General features: G+C 44.2%; 1 protein-coding gene across 17 annotated transcripts in view; it reads right to left on the reverse strand.

The window, feature by feature from the left end:
* The window catches only part of add1 (adducin 1 (alpha)), a 21,105-nt gene extending 5,978 nt beyond the window's left edge, over positions 1–15,127 (reverse strand). For 11 of the 17 annotated variants that reach the window (XM_031859943.1, XM_031859958.1, XM_031859959.1 and 8 more), the window contains exons 1-15: positions 14,997–15,127; positions 8,975–9,170; positions 8,300–8,462; positions 7,951–8,102; positions 7,600–7,680; positions 7,307–7,456; positions 7,065–7,208; positions 6,887–6,985; positions 6,394–6,567; positions 5,923–6,273; positions 3,161–3,256; positions 2,961–3,053; positions 2,617–2,634; positions 1,531–1,617; positions 920–1,076 (exon numbers count right to left, since the gene is read on the reverse strand). In XM_031859943.1, the coding sequence (XP_031715803.1) occupies positions 920–1,076; positions 1,531–1,617; positions 2,617–2,634; positions 2,961–3,053; positions 3,161–3,256; positions 5,923–6,273; positions 6,394–6,567; positions 6,887–6,985; positions 7,065–7,208; positions 7,307–7,456; positions 7,600–7,680; positions 7,951–8,102; positions 8,300–8,462; positions 8,975–9,169 (1,960 nt within the window). In that variant the 5' untranslated portion in view covers position 9,170; positions 14,997–15,127. The other 6 variants (XM_031859945.1, XM_031859960.1, XM_031859947.1 and 3 more) reach the window with 6 other exon arrangements.
* Between the last annotated feature and the right edge of the window lie 1,451 nt (positions 15,128–16,578).

Here is a 16,578-nt window from a genome sequence, read left to right on the forward strand (position 1 = left end):
GGGGGGGGGGAATAATCATTGAACGAAAGATTGAACTGTGGGTAGGGAGGATGCTTGCGCAGGATAAAAAAACAGCGGCAACAGACTCCAAACCCCCAGAGAAAGGAGACGACACAGCAGGCTGGGATTCCCACACTCCCAGTGTACGGACCAGGGCTGAGCAGGGGAGGAGGGAAGCGGAAGGCCGGATATTTTAGGCACAGCTCTGGTGTACCTGGAGCCCGATCTGCCTGATCTGCCTCTACCACTGACGGCTCCTTGCTGAGGGCTCTCAGCACGGCACAGTGGAACTCCTTGTGCGGGGAATCTGGAGCTGACATAACCTGGACGAGGGAGGAGGAGCCCCGCTCAGAGGCCGGCGTGGCGGCTGGGGGCGGGGCTCTCTCTAAGCTGGGCGAGTCAGCCACAGACTGTAGAGGTGCGGAGACAGAGGCTTCACCCCTCGGTCGTGGTTCAGGCCCAGGACGGGGTACGCCGGAGGCCGATCCCTCCTTACTATGGTCTCGTCCCTGCACTGTGAAGTTATGTGCATGTGTGTGTGTGTGTGTGTGTGTGGAGAGATAATGTCAACCAATCTGAAGTTCATTCGATTTCTTTGTATGATTCTGCAGGAAGGTAAATATTATTTTATTAAAAGTATCCTTGCATGTTTAAAGTAGCTGCACATAGCTTTAAAACAAAGTGAACATCAGAGTGTAACAGCTCAGCTGATCTCTACTCAGTTCTTGCCTGTATCTCTACTTCCTGTGAAGACTAATCAAAGAGACTATTCTCGAGGGAGCTGCGATTTATATACATTTATATTGTAAATATCATGTAATCTTCAACAGAATCACATGGTAGAAGGGTTGTGGAAAGTATGTTTGGTTTCATTCCCACTGAACAGATTGATTTCATCTTTTCCACCCGTCACCTTTACCTTCAGGCCCTCTCTGTTTCTGCTCCACCTCCTTGCGGTACTCCTCCATGTCCTGGTCGGTGAGCTTGTTGAAGGGGTTGGGACCCTGCTTGCTGATGATCACCCTGGGCTGGTACTCCTTTTCGATGATGGCCTTAGACGCGGTCACTAGCTCCCCCTTCAGGACACACAGAAGGAAGGCAGAGCGAGGCGAGAGGTCAAGGGAACAGTTACTGCACGACACACGAGGAAGGATTTAGTCAATTGAAAACTAGCTGCAGTGTCGAATGCTGGCAGAAAATGGACTGGATTATCAGATTAGAGACACTTTACACACAACTACTATGCAGCATGAGCAGAAGTATCAGCCAGAGGTCTCTCCTGCAGACAGACTCATGACAGCAAGATACACATCAATCCTTCTCAAGGGTTGTATCCGGCTCAAAAAAACCCAACTGTATCCAAAAATCTCAGAGTGCATGAACATGTAGTGTAGGAAAGACTTGGTCACATGACCACAAAATACACAAGTGAGAAAACAGCCTGTCCATGGGTCTGTCTGCAGGCTCAGAGGAGTGACAGTAGGATGTGAAGTACAGGTGAATGGTATTTGTGACTGGAGCAGCAAGTACCTTTCTAATTGATTTAGCAGGACTATAGGACCCCTCGGACACATCGAGGTCATCAATAGTGTCTGTGCAGTCAGACAGAGGGGCGTCCTGCAATAGTAAACCCAGTGAGGGGGGGAGGGGAGCACAACCCAGCTCTTAAACACCAGCACATTCAAACCAGCAGTCTGTCAGGCAGGCATGAATGTGTGCAGACTTTCAGAAAACGTACTGCCTTCCACACACAGACAAAGGTGGAAAGAGTACTACGATATCAAGTACAAATACTACTAGCTAAGTAATCCTAAAGTGTACCTGAGGCCACTACTTTGAAAAAGCCAATTTGTCAACCTGATCGTGACCATTTCAATAAGAATACACACATAGAAATCTCCCAAATGTAAAGTTTGGAGAGTTAAGCTTTCAGAAAAGAGCTCAAAGTGAAAACGTCCTCTTGGTTATAGAAGTAAAAAAAAACTAAATGAAACTGTAGGCTTATCTGCAAGTGTGCGTTTGTTATGATGAGTTACTTTCCACCTCTGCATACACACACAAGTATCGGACATGCATGCACAGAGAGATGGTTCTGGAAAGTGATGCGGGGCTGTGGAAAGCATAGCAGTGATGGAACAAATAGCCAAGACCATGCATTGTAAAGACAAACGGTCCACACAGGGGGGGAGCTATACAGTTCATACAGTCTGAGTCTTAACAGAAGAACAATCAAGGACTCCTTTGGCCCTTTAACACTCTTTAAACCCGGAAGCTTTGGAAGTGGAGAAACTGAGCTAAGGGCTGCCCGGCAAAGGGAGAGCAAACCATGCAAACTGAACCCAAGGGGAAAATTATAAGCAATTTTCCATTTTTTGCATGCACAGAAGTAAAAGTGTATTAGATTGTAGTGGGGCTGTTGTTAAATATTAAAAGAGACCAGTCTGAAAGTGCTGAGCCGGATAACAGCATCAGCTATAAACTACGGAAAAGGAAAATAAATAAAATTCAATAGAAGAGATGAAGGAGAGAAAATAAACGGTGTATGATTATGGACACGACCTGAGCTGGCAGGTTTGGAGCGCAGAGCGAGGTTACCTTTCCCAAAACACTACTCACCTGCCAGATAGACAATCTCTGTGGTCAAAGAATAATGCGACAGTTACAAAGTCACTCCGTGCTCTGGAACACGACATGGAGGACACGGCTTGTTCTCAGTTATTAGCGGTTGATTTAAGTTCCTTCAGAGGCCGAACTTCAAGCACAACATTCACACTTTTCAGCACTTCGGTTTAAGGGGTGAATCCTGACCTGGACAGGATACATGATGCATTTATAATTGAATGTATTTTAAGTAAATACAAGAGACCAAACAAGTATTTTTGTCGGTATGAGACATGTTTAAGTCCAGGTCAGGATGGCTGTAGCGGCGAGGGTTTCATGTGCAGAACTTATAGACTGACCTGGTTGAAGTTACGATCCACTACGGAGCCGGCACACAGAACCTGGGACTGGGGCCCTGCTGTCTTTATGTCCTGCAGGTTCTGCTCCCGGATCTACAAAACAACAACATTATAAGTCATGCATAAGAACAGTAAACATACAGTGCGTGAGGAGCATCAAATGGTCTTAAAGGCAGTAAAAAAGGAGGCAAATGTGATACCTTATTCCTCATTTCCAGGACATCCTTTGGGTTGGTGTTCATTGGGATGAACTGATTGGCTGTGGCAGCCTGGCGGAGTCCGTCCTCCTTTGTCCACTGTGAACACCACATCAAGTGTTAAAACGCTACGAAAGCCGGATATCCTGAATGACTTAATATCTCAAGCACAAAAATAGATTTAGACAAAATACTAGGCAGGCCTCACAATCATGCTGAACTGAAATGAACAAAGTTGGATGGCTGTAAAAAGGTTAATAAGTGAACCAATGATGACGGGATTCATTTGCACTAAATTTAGTGGAGGACTGTTCTAATACCTCTCTGACGCTCATTTATCATCCCATGATATCAGGCTGCATCTTCCCAGTAACGTGGGGCTCAAACACAGACTGGAGGGACTAAACTGTCTGAATGCAGAACATTAGGGTTGTCCTCTTACAGGATCGATCCCATATTCTGTGTGCGATTTAGAAACTGTTGCATGGAGCTGAAATGTCGTAAAACGAAGGACTTTGTCAAGAAATGCTAGAAAACTACAGATATGTCCCTGTGAGCATGATGCGCGTTTATGCAATTAAAAAATAGATTAAAATCTGTTTTAGTATTTATAGATTAAGCATACAGTATTATGTCATACATATTAGCGGTATTCTGTGACCAACTTTTTGACGTTCATCCACAGGAGTCAATGCTAAAACACAAGAGCGTACTGGAAGTAAAATGATCACGAGGAGTTTTGGTGATTTTTAAGTTGCTGAGAAGTAAAGCTTGTACGACAGGTTTAAGGAGCTTACACGCAGAAGAAACACTGAGTTTTAAAATCCTTCAAATGTTTTTTTGGAATAATACGTCAGAAGTGATCGGTGGAGGTGATGCTCAGTCAGAAACCGGTGAAAAGACCTCCCGCATGACGACAGCTGAAGATGCAACGCCTGAAGCCTAAAGGCGTGTTTATACCCGTATGAAAACCATTTGTCATCATCATTGATGTACCATTAGAAAACCAACAGAAGGACCACACTGAAGATCAACTGAGAACATCACAGAATGAGAAAAAATTCAAATAAAAAAAAAGGTAAAAGGGGGTGAGGGGGGGAGAAGTGAAGGGGGGGAGGGCGGGTGACAGATGATGAGGCTGGCTTACGAAGCGAGAGTGGCAGTGAGGGGTGAGCTGGCATCACCAGAGTCATTTCCCAGGCTGATACACAACAACAAGGACGACAGAGATAAGAGAGAAACACACTCGAGGACACTCGCCCACGTTGGGGGAAAAAAAAAAAAAAAAAAAAACCAAAAACAAAAACAAAAGAGATCTTTCCTGCAGAAAATAAAGTAAGATTACACCGTCCTACCGAAGAAAAAAAAAAAAAAAAAAAAAAAAAGCCACAAACTGAGACAAGAGTGGATCTTTCCTGCAGAGGATGTAACCTTTTATCGTCTTGACGAATAGAAAAAAAACAAAAAAAAAAACACTCCATTTTCTACTTTGTTTTTCTTAACCTGGTAATGCTCAGCATGATTGGAGGGCAAAGAATACGTCTTTACCCATTTCTTGCACCAAACTGAATGAGCAGCGGGTGAATATAGAAATCAAATCTTCAGCTTTCATGCAACATATTCTGTTGAACCTTTTTAAACTAGGCATGTTGTTCGCGGTGGAAAGCGTAAGCTCATGACGTCATTCCTGTGCTGGTCTTAAGCTCGTCTGCGCTAGATGAGGGAGGGTTTCTGGATGGAAGTAGCCGAGTATGAGATGAACATGTAAACGTGATATATACTCACTGAGAGAGAGAGAGAGAGAGTCTCACAACACAACATTTCCTACTTTCCCAACAGGAGATAATCGATTCAAAAGTCAGGTCAAATTCCATCGCCTTTTCTCCGTTCTTTTTCCAAACAATTCCACTCATGCAGGTCTTAAAAAGGTGTTTTAGGAAACAGAGAAGTACAACTGGGTGCAGTTGAAGGTGTTTGAGGAAAATAAAAATTAGAAAAGCAGGCTGCATAACTCTTTTGCGAAGGAAATTTAGTTTAACAAATTTTTTTTTTTCTTATCAAATGTTTATAATGTATCTGGCATTATTCTGGTGATTAAAGATTCTCATTTAGAGACATGCCACCTCCCTCTTTTACACTGGCAATGTACATCTTAAACATAACACTCATAGGGTTGATACGGCCTCAAATCTCACTGTATTTTTGTACATTTTCTCAAATCATTTTTGAGCAACAAAGCTAACAAAAGCTAACTTCAAGATGCAAAGACTAAAACTAAAAGAGAGCTGCTGGGGGGCGGTGAGCTAAAGGGTGGTTAGCAGCGCCGCCGCCGTGTGTCTCGCCACATTCACCTGCCCACGTGAGGACTCATGCCACACACCCCTGCTGCTCGCTCCTCTGGGGAAAACATCAACACCAACAATGCATTTCACTACTACACATGCAGTGGGGCATGCTGTGGGGAGGCTGGCCAGGCATCGTGAAGCATTAGGAGACCCGAAGGGAAACGGAGGGCGGACAAAATACTCACAGCTATGCTACAGAGGATTTAACAGAGCAGAGTTTAGAAAGGTGGGTTAATAGGACATCTGCAGTGCCTAAAGTGAGCCTAAAAAAAGGCTCAATAAAAAAAAAAACTGTTTTAGCTTTATGCTACACTTTTACTCCTCACTGTCCCCAGAACCTCAGGATGCCGACCACCTGCCCATTTCCACCAACAAGGTAGCTGTAAAATCGTTACAATGAACAATAAGGTAGGCACAGACCAAGCAGTTGGTTATACAGCTTGGCACGCAGACACCAGACGAGAGAGACTGCAGCAAGGGTTTGACGTGATCGTGTGTTATGCTCGTCCACACCTTAGGCTTCGACTTGGGGCTGCCACCGTCGGGCCCGTCCTCGCAGGGCTCGTCGGGCCGGCTGCCGGCATTGACCCAGCGGGTCTTGTCGCGCTGGCCGCGCTGGAAGCTCTGCTTCAGCGGGGAGCGAGCGCCTGAGTCGCTGTCCTCCCCGTATGAGTAGCCACCGTGGCCGGGGGCAGCGTTCTCCGCGTCGCTGTACTTTTTAGCTTTGTCGCGCAATGCCGGGCAGCGGTAAGGGTAGCCCGTCCTGTAGCCCTGGGATACAGGAAGACAAACAACAACAACAACAACAACAACAACAACGGGGTTTAGCCATCACATCCCAGTGATCAAAGAATGAAGAAGTCCCAATTCCCCCTTTTTCTTTGTACTTACCAAGTTGTCGAGCATTCTCATGAAAGCCTCAAACTCCTGCTCCCCGACTTGCCACTTCGGGTGTGTGGACGACCCGTCGCTTGCTGGCTCTGGGACCCGCGAGCGTGCCTTGTATTTCGTTGGGTCCAGCAACACCAGATTATCCGGCCCTCCAGCGCTGGCCAGCGTTCTCACCTGAAAGAAATTGGGAGGGATACCGACAGACGGAGCCAGAATGCAGAAAAGGAAAATAAAATGTGGACATGAGGACGCGCACGGACATCAACATGAGGAAAGATGGAACACATATTAAAAAAAAAAAAAAAAAATGTGGAGAGACAAGGGACAAAGACAATTGTTATGAAAAATGCAGACAGACATATGGTGGCAAATATAACAACCCAAATGGAAATAAACGGCTCTATGCATCAAACTGAGAGCAAAGAGATGATACTTGAGATTCTTCGACATAAATAAATGTGCTTTAAGTCGTGCTCGTCAACGTGCGTCCTACCTGGATCTCACAGGCGGTGACCAGATTGTGCATGTAATAGAAAGCTTCCTCCACTGTTGCGCCTACAGTAACCAAGCCATGGTTCCTCAGGATGAACACCTGAAAGACAGGAAAGATTTTAATAAAAGTACTATTCATCTTTATGTAATTTTCCCATTGAGACAGGCTGTGCGTTTACCTTGCTAATAGGCCCAAGGTCCCTCTTGATGAGAATGTTTTCATCCTCGTCCACCAGTATGCCGTGGTAGTCGTGATAGGTCACCTCACCCAGGGACAGTGCCTCAGGCGAGATGGGCAACAGGCCGCATTTCATAGCCGACACCTGCAACCAAACACACCACACAACGCATGGTGTATGACTATCGTGTCCAGGTCCGCGCTTACGCTGGGTGTAATTACTTTGTATACACCGTCCCTTACCGCGGCGCCCGCAGCCGTGTGTATGTGCACGACGCACTTGACGTCGGGCCGTGCGGCGTAGATGGCACTGTGGAGATTGAAGCCGGCCAGGTTGACCCCGAGATTGGTGCTTCCCCGGTCAACTATCTCACCTTGAAAGTTGACTTTCACCTGGAGAGCGGGGCAGACAACGAGGGGGTTACCCAGTGTAACGAGAAGTAAACTAATCTTCACAGAAATCCCCGATAGGAAAGTAAAAAGAGAAACGTAAGAAAAGACACTCGGTTCTAATAGAGATCAGCACATGTTCTCACCAGACTGGAGGCAGTGACTTCACTGTACAGCAGCCCAAAAGGGATGATTAGGAAGCGGTCCTCATCCGAGTTCACCTTGACCTAAAGAGGAGCAGAAGTCAGTCGCATTAGGTTACAGCGTTACTGTTCATTTCACTTACACACACTAAAGCACGCCCTCTTCCAAACATCCAAATCAGACCACCTAGTATTGTACAAGTACAATTTACCCTATACGTGTATAAAGCACAGATTTGTGCAATTTGCGTTTGTTAATTAGGCCCAATGTGAACATATCTTTACTTAACTGCTTGATGAGAAATTCAGTTCAAAACCTCCGGTTGCATGATAAGAGAAAGAAGCCCATCTTACTGTGAGGTGGTTGAAGATGAGCTCGGACCAGCCGAACAAGTCGGCGAGCCGGTAAAAGGCGGCCAGCTTGCAGCGATGCTGCTTCTCGCCCTTGTCGTAGGAAATAGAGTCCGAGCCGCGCAGATCATTCACCGGAGTCACCATACCCAAACCTGAGAGGAGGAGACGCGGTCAGACACAACTGATTCTGATTCCTTGCCAGATAATAACAATTAGATAAGAGTCTGCCTATTGGACTCTTTGTCCCAAAAATTAACTTTGGCATACGCTGCATTACTCATTGTGAGCACAGACGGGAGCAGGGCTGAGGTCTCTCTCACACACACACACACACACACACACAGCTTACTCATGTTGAGCGATGCCATGCCTCCCTGTGGCGCAGCTGGATACATGGAAGGCATGCTGGTGTTCATGAAGTCTGCAATCTGCTGCAGAGCCAGCAGGCTGGTGGGCGTCTTCCCCTTCTGCAGCTGATCCTGGATCATCGTCTCCAGCTCATCGCAGAATGCCTGCAGACAGAAACACAGGAAAATATTAAATACATAAATTGATAGGCATTTCTTTTATTTAGTCCATCCATTTTATATCAATGAGGGGAAGCTAAATAACAGAAACACCTCTCTTGTATTAGACTGAATTAGGTATAGCTAGGTGAAACTAGTAACTAGGTAACTGACTGTATATCAACAGTACATGTGACTGAGACAGAAAAAACACTGACTGGAGCTCAACACAGTAAAAGGCTAATTTTAAAGCACCACTCAGGGCTTTTTTCAGCACTTGAATAAATCAGTGCTTTTCACACATACAATAGGCCTTTAAACAGAGCTGTTCTCTGTCCGGAGTATTCAGCAGAGCACAGACAGACTGTTGATGAGGAATACACTGGATCCATCGTGTGATGTTGAGAAAGCTATTCATGTGTTGCCACAGTATTTGTACAGTTAAAGTAGTGGCTGTAGGGTAAATGTAGTGCATGCCACTGAATCTGAATATATTCAGCGTGTCCGTTCCCACTGACCGGGCTCTGCAGTATCATGGAGACCCTCTTCCTCTGCTCCATCATGTTGAAGTCCTGCCGCAGGTCGGGCGCCATGTTCCTCTCCCTCTGGTACTCCGGGCTGCTCTCATCCACGCGGTCGAAGTACCGCTCTTTGTGGGGGGCTGTGGTGGGCGGGGGCGCCGTCACCACGCCGGCACCTGAGTCGCCGTTCATCCTGCGCAGAGAGGGATAAGAGACAACTTTTACACTTTTTTTCTTTATGTATAAATATTTTAGCAAGATTCATGTTTAAGTCTCCATGTGTGCTGGTTGGCCATGCATCAATTAGGATTAAAACATTTGTGAAGTGAGGAAGTGAGCGTCGCATTCATTACACGAGAAAGCTAATCAGATAGACCACACTCTTCCCTACTTCCTGTCACGATCACATGACCACCTCTCCCTCTTTCATCGATTTCCATAACGCCTTTCCTGGAATCACAACATCACTCCACCGTCAAGGCCGGGCAACAGGAAGTAAAACAAAAACTGGAAACGTCTCTCACCGTTGAGCTTGATGAATATTAGAAACTAAAATCTCTGCTATTTCTACAGGTATGTTGTGAACTATTACCGTATGCTTGGGGATCAATAACCAACATTTAGCTCAACATCATCACGTGTCCCCTTCTACTGACAACAACAGGAGACCCAGACAGATGTTCCTATAGATCCATGTCCATCCAGATGTCCATCTGTGTGGATAAACAGTCCCAGCCTGTCTGTCACAGCACAGACTACTCAAGCCCGGACTCTGAAGGACACAGAGTGTGTGTTAGCATGCATGGGTGAATGTGGGGTTGCTCTGGCCCATTAGTCGGCATCGATACAAATGTTCAGCCTAAACTACCATGACAACTGCAGAGCGAACGCGGAGCCTCCACCATCCCGCTGAGAGCTGGCAGAGACCCTCTCGCTCTCTGTCACGCTTTTATCGGCGTTCTGACATTTTCCAACAGCATTTTTCCACAAACCTCAGGTCACCTGCTCCAATCAAGGCGTTTTATGTTTTCAAGCTGTTTTGGGCTAATTATAGGCCACCAATGCTTTGTCCATTCTCACCTCATTTACTCATTAAATGAAGGGAGACAAATGGTGTTCTTTTTGCTTTTCATCTCGCATGCGTTTATACCTTCAAATGAATATGAATATTCAATTGGTGTCTCCTCTCTGCTGTTTTCCTTTAAATCAGAACTACCGTCTTAAAATTGCAATTACGAAAGAAAGAATATGAGAAGCTGGATACTCGCTCGGCAAACAGTGAGGAGGGAAAACTCTTGTTCGGTCTCACTCGTGTGATTGGGTCAAGAATCGGGACAGCGAGAGGGTCTCTGCCAGCTCTCAGCGGGATAGTGGAGGCTCCGTGTTCGCTCACTCCCTGGCCCGTTATTAATACGCATGTCACCGTGCACTGCAGAAATCTGTCAATTCTAAAAAAAAGTCACTCTGGGCAAATATATACATTTGTACTGATAGATACAGGCGGAGTTGGTCTGCATCACGCATCAAAGAAAGGTACAATGCTACAGTTTCTGCTGACTGACCCCGCGTCAGCTGGTTTACACCGAGGCGATCTTAATGCTTCTAGACTGCTCGTCTGATCTCATCCACTTCACCCTGACTTGTTTATGCTGCGTTTGCCGTCTGTTGTTCATGCTCAACGATGGGAATCCAACATGTCTGCTGACAAAAGGGACAACTGAGGAACTGAACGTGACAAACCTCTAGAAATACTAGACACCATTCCAGCATGAACATCTCTGGAGCATCTTTTTTTTCCTGTGGTGTATTTCTTGTGGACACTGTAGCAAAAACAATGGCCGTCGATGCAGGAAGCTTTCACTATCCACAATGCTCATCTCACAGCCCCCCCCCGCCCCCCATCAGCCTCCACTCCTGTTTAAGAGTGCAATCACTATGGAAACCAAACACATTGCCATGGAAACGCGGGACAGCCTGTTGAGATCGCCGTTACGTAAGAGCAGCTGTAGGCCGACATCACGCTGCAAAGACCGTCGGTGTCACAAGGAGCACATCTTCAAACTACTCTGTTGAAGTGACATGACACTAACACTATGTCTATATAGTTTAGTTAAATATAAAATAGTTAAAATTGTAAAATAGACTTACAAATTACTTGCATACACTTTTTTGCAACCACCATTCAAGGAGCCACTTTCTTAAACATTCTGCAAGAAGACCATGTGACAGGAAATGACCCTAACTGCTGCATGCCAGTCTCAGTAAATACGAATTAATTTGACATCTATAGTTAGGTATGAAGGACTAACATGTCATATGGCATGACCCCAGGAAAACCTTAATCATAATAACACAAATTGGTATTTACACTAGGGCTTGAGCTCAAACAGGTGTCCATCATAATGCCTGTCAATTTTGGTTGTAAACTGAAATGTCAAATAGGGTAACCAAGTAGACCAGGACCCTTTTTAAATGATGTGTTAGGAAAGAACCCTGGGTGAACCGTTGGTGTGCCTAAAGCTGCAAGTCATGCACGGCTGCAAATGTCGGGGAATTTATAGCACCCCTGACAGTAAGTGTCTGGTCCTGGCACTGTATTGTCGGGCCTGACTAGTCCTCTGTGCCTTGCACGTTTGGAGCACTAAAAGGGGAATAAGAGCTCATACAAAAACAGCAAAAGATTGTTTGCTAGGAGGACTTTAAGACACCGATGGTTGCCTGTGTACAGAGGGCCTCCGATACACAGAACATATAACAGTCGCACATCAAACTGCTGTTCTTTCCACCTCCATTTTCACTGTGGATGTGTAAAAAAAAAAAAAACCTCTTGGACTGGATGAATCCGAGGGGTTTTTACTCGTCTCCAAGCAACAGGAAAATGTGATGATGAATCAAGCATCCCATTCATACACTACAAGATATGCCATCTGCATTTGTGTGAAAAATTAGAGGCAACAGCAGAGACATGGCTCCCTCAGTCAGTACTAACAGTATGGCAAAATTTCTAATGGTTGACACATTTATTGATGTAGTTGTATGTTATGTTAACATAACGCTTCAACCCATAACGATTAACTCCGTTAAACAAAGCGATTTATGATGTTTTGAACTTACAATGATGTATTATGTGAGGAGAAGCACTCTCCCACGGTGGCTGGCTTTAAAAGCACTGGTGTGTACTGTACATTGTGCATATTTCCATTTTATCATAATTCTCTTTTGAGAGATGGAAGCTTGCACTGAAACACATTTTCAGCATGACCAAGCTCACTGAAAAAAAAATGTATTAAGCAAAAAAGGATCCATTTAGTTTGTTCCAACAATATGCCAATCAAGCTCTTGGCAGTGAAAAGATCTTTATGGTGTGGAAAAAAAAAAAAAAGTTGTCCTCAAATTATTTACTGGTCTTTCTTTGTTATTTTTAGTGTGTGTGTGTGTGTGTGTGTGTGTGTGTAGTTGGTGTTTCATGGAAGCAGTTTTGAAACATTTGAGCGAAGCACTCGGACGAGGCTCTTTATATCTCTGAGCTAGATGCCTGTCATTACTGGGGACGAAGAATCCACTAGCAACTGCTCTTTAGTGTGTGTGTGTGTGTTTCAGACTGACTACTACGCCTCGTAGGAATGCGTTCGGTGTCATTTTAGCACTGCCCTATGCATGGTCGTGTGTACCACGGAGTAATTGCCATACACAGAGAAGTCATAGCTTTATGGACAACAGGATCTAACAACAATACATGTGAATATTATAGCATAAATTATATCATAAATGTCATACCACACTGCATGCAAAAAAATGACATTGTTTTGTCTCGTCTCAGTTCCAAAGCACAGTATCCATGTGTGTGATCTTACCCAGTTAAAAAGGGCAATAAATGGCATAGTTAGCAACTAGCTTGTGCACTTAGTGGAGCACTTGGCAGCTAAAGAGAGATATTTCCCTCTGCTTTGGTGAGTAATGTCACCTTTTCCAAGCTGTCCAAACATTGTCCACCCTAAAATTAATGATCATCACATCGATTAGAGCCCAGTAATACATTTAAGTTTAAGTTGAGTGGCAAGTAAATAGCTCCTGTGACGAAGCCAACGTCATGCTTATTAAAAAGATGTACTGTATGTAAGCTTCACCATCACCGGGACTATCGTCATGGCTCAGATATTATCTGCTGCATACTACCAAGGCCAGGCCGAACGCTGTGTTAAGAGTGTGAGTACAGGGAGTCTTATCTGGCTGTCACATGTCATATGGGACAGAGTGGTGGAAGATTGCTCTCTGAAACAACAGACCCCTCCCTGTCCTTAGTCTCACTCTCTAGCGCGCCCTCTCCAGCCCGCAACGCGTACTCGCGTATCTTTAGCCTGTATCCCGCTACCGTAAACATTTGAACCAAACATAGATACATAGCCTACTACAGCATATTGACAAGGCCATTAGTGACCTATGTGGTGTGAATGATAGCTCAAGTGTGACTGCTTTTACATCTCTAACGTTAAAAATAAAGGCCTCCTCCTAAGTGATCACATATGGAGAGGAAGGAAGGAAAGGGTGAAATAGAGAGGATGGACTTGAAATGAGGAACACATTTTCAGCTGCACTGCAGTCAAGGGTGTGGGCGTGGGGAGTGGGAGTAAAACAAACACTCTGTATCTGGAGTGAGTGTGTATGCATGTGTGCATTAGTGTTGTTTGTGACAACATGGAGCCAGACTGACCAGAGCTAAGCTCTCTCCTTTGGGAGTTTCACTCATTCTAACGGAATTACCAAATGCAGGGAGTTACCATCCCTCAACACTCGCAGAGCTTTTTATCTTGGCCATTTGGTTTTTGCTAATCCTCATCCAGTATGAGGGGGAAGGGACTTCTCAGTCGACTTTAGAAAGAAGACAGACTGCGTTGGCTTAGTGGTTATGTTCTCCGGTTTGGGGATAAAACTGTCAACAAGGCACATTAAACCTTTACAAACTCTCAGGTTATTATCACCTTTCAATCCTCCTACACACTCTCACTAGAGCTGGACAATCAGTGTTGCAACTAAAGCCCGGAGTGACATTGTTTTGCCGACAACACTTGAAGATAATCAAATTTAATGTTATATAAAAATCTGAGAAAAGCAGCAAATTATCAAATCAAAAGGTTTCTTGATGATACATTTTGTCAGTGAATTCACCATAAATATTATGATAGGCTATTGTTTGATTGCATCAATTGCACTAATATACAGTGTATTGACATACACAATATTTTACTGTATATTTATAGTATGGTCCAACTTTTACCTCGATCTCTAGCTATAACTTGTAATTTCTATAATATGTTTTGCTCAATGCATTTCAGTAATAAGTGATATGACCCGGCTACTGTAAAAACATAATTTCCCTTTAGGATTAATAATGTACTTCATGTCTGGCATAACGTTTCCTCTTATACTGTGAAAAGACAGAATGAACAGTGACCTGCTTACAATCCTACAAATGAGTGTGCATATTGTGTATTATATGCAGGACATGGTGCCATCTTAACGACAGGAAACTACTCCATCAACACACAACTGAATAAAGCCCATCGTCCTGCTTCAAAAACACGCCCAGATTGGAAACAATCGCACATGACGAAACGTTTCGGCCCGAGCAGCCCATATTAAATAGCTTCAGTGACCGGGGCGCATGTGAAACGCAAAAAAATAATGCAACAACAGGCCTGCTCGGGCAGCAAGCTAACGATACACACACTGGGGGCACACACTCCTGCGCTGTTGTTGTCCAACACAGGAAACCGCCTTGAGCTGCAGCGAAGTCATTTAAAAATCACAATAAAACGCAGAAATGCTCCGTTTTACAGCGAGAAAACGTGCACAGCAGCAGCGCCTCTGCAGAGCAACATATTAGCAAAAACAGCTAACCACATCTAACCACACTAAGACACAACGAGAGCGGAGCAAACATTAAAAAACACACACACACGGGTTATTGCATCGGACAAACCGCTGAAAAGCAAATAAAGTCGATTATTTCAAACCTTACCCTCTCTTTGATGAAGTGATGGAATATGAAAACTCGGTGAAAGCAGGACGGTGGGTTTCACTGGCTTTATCCCCGACCCTGGTGAGCTCAGAGTGGGTTTATCGCTCTAGCGCTCGTCGTCCCTGCGTCGCTCCGCCCATCATTCCACTTTGGGTGCGGCAAAACTGCTTTTAATCTGCGGCTCGCTATTGGACAGTTTGGGAGGCACGTGACAGCACCGGGGGCTGTGATTGGAGCATGGATTGTTTGCCCCGCCCCCAGCAGAAAAAAGGGGGCTTTCAGTACACATCCATGATTTTTACTTTACTGCTAAAGTCATGAAGATGATGAGCATGGGCGGTGGGAGATGATTTGATCCATCACACAATATGCAAAAAAGGCAAATTGTTTTATTTCTATAACTGTTCAAGCATCAAAGAGGTAAAATTATCCAATATTTCACAAAAATGGTGTATCAGAACTTCGTTTTTTTTCTTCTTTCCTCTCCCATTAATCACCTCAGATTTATCTGGTGACCCTTCAGAGGGGCCCATTCACGAGTTTGGAGACCATGGACTTAATTACCTACATGTGAACAAAGTTTAAAACTAACCTCAACCAGCTATAACAGTAAAATGCTATTATTGTCACAAAAGGTATCAGTCACAGTGATATTTGTTTCTGCTGAATGCGTTTACTGAAGTAGGATATGGATGCAGAACTTTTACTTCCAATGGAGTACTTTTACTTCAGTAATGGATCAGAGTACTGCAACAATAAGTTGAGCGCTCCCATGGAAAATTAAAGAACAAGGAGTTCACAATTTCTATATCAGTACAATTGAAACCTGTATTTTATATCTTAGGTGCTACATATAATTCAACATTTAATCCAAATGGTATTTTAGATCCCAGCTTCTTATCCTCCATTATCTTGTTCCTGTGCAGAATATAATAAACATGTGCTGCATGCATTTGTACATAAGTTATGTCACACTTACAGAAACTCACAATACTGAATTGGTAATTTATCAATAGACCATATGGAATGGCTTTCAAAAACAAATTCCAATACAAGTATTTCTTAGATTGTTTCGAATGTTTACACAATAATTTAGTCTTCACCTCTTTGTTCCTGCGCAAACTTGTCAGATCAACAATTTTCTCTGTACATCTTATAGCCGTACATAAACATACATAAACATCCTCTCTATTTATATCCATTCAGTAAATATGTATTTGCACTATAACATCTTACAGAACATGTGACTTGTATAAAGAAGTTGTATTTCTTATTTTACTGTTGGTCATTGGTGCGTAATATTTACATCATATTTATACTTGCACCTGTTTCACTACTTACATAACCGCCCTGTCTATTCTGTACCTTTATCCGTCTACCTTTGTTGTCCTTGTCCCTATCTGTGGAAGTACAAGATGCAAAAAACAGAGTCAAATTCTTTAACAGTGCACGGGTACCATTACACAGTTATATTGCAGCAGATGTCCTCATGTTGACTTTGTGGTGCAAGTCAGGCCATTTAAAAAAAAAAACCCATCACAATAGCACTTGAGGTCAATTACATCACACTGAGGGTGGGCCC

Source organism: Anarrhichthys ocellatus, unplaced genomic scaffold (assembly GCF_004355925.1).
Source record: "Anarrhichthys ocellatus isolate YVR2014 unplaced genomic scaffold, GSC_Weel_1.0 scaffold23, whole genome shotgun sequence".
In the NCBI taxonomy this organism is placed as follows: Eukaryota; Metazoa; Chordata; class Actinopteri; order Perciformes; family Anarhichadidae; genus Anarrhichthys; species Anarrhichthys ocellatus.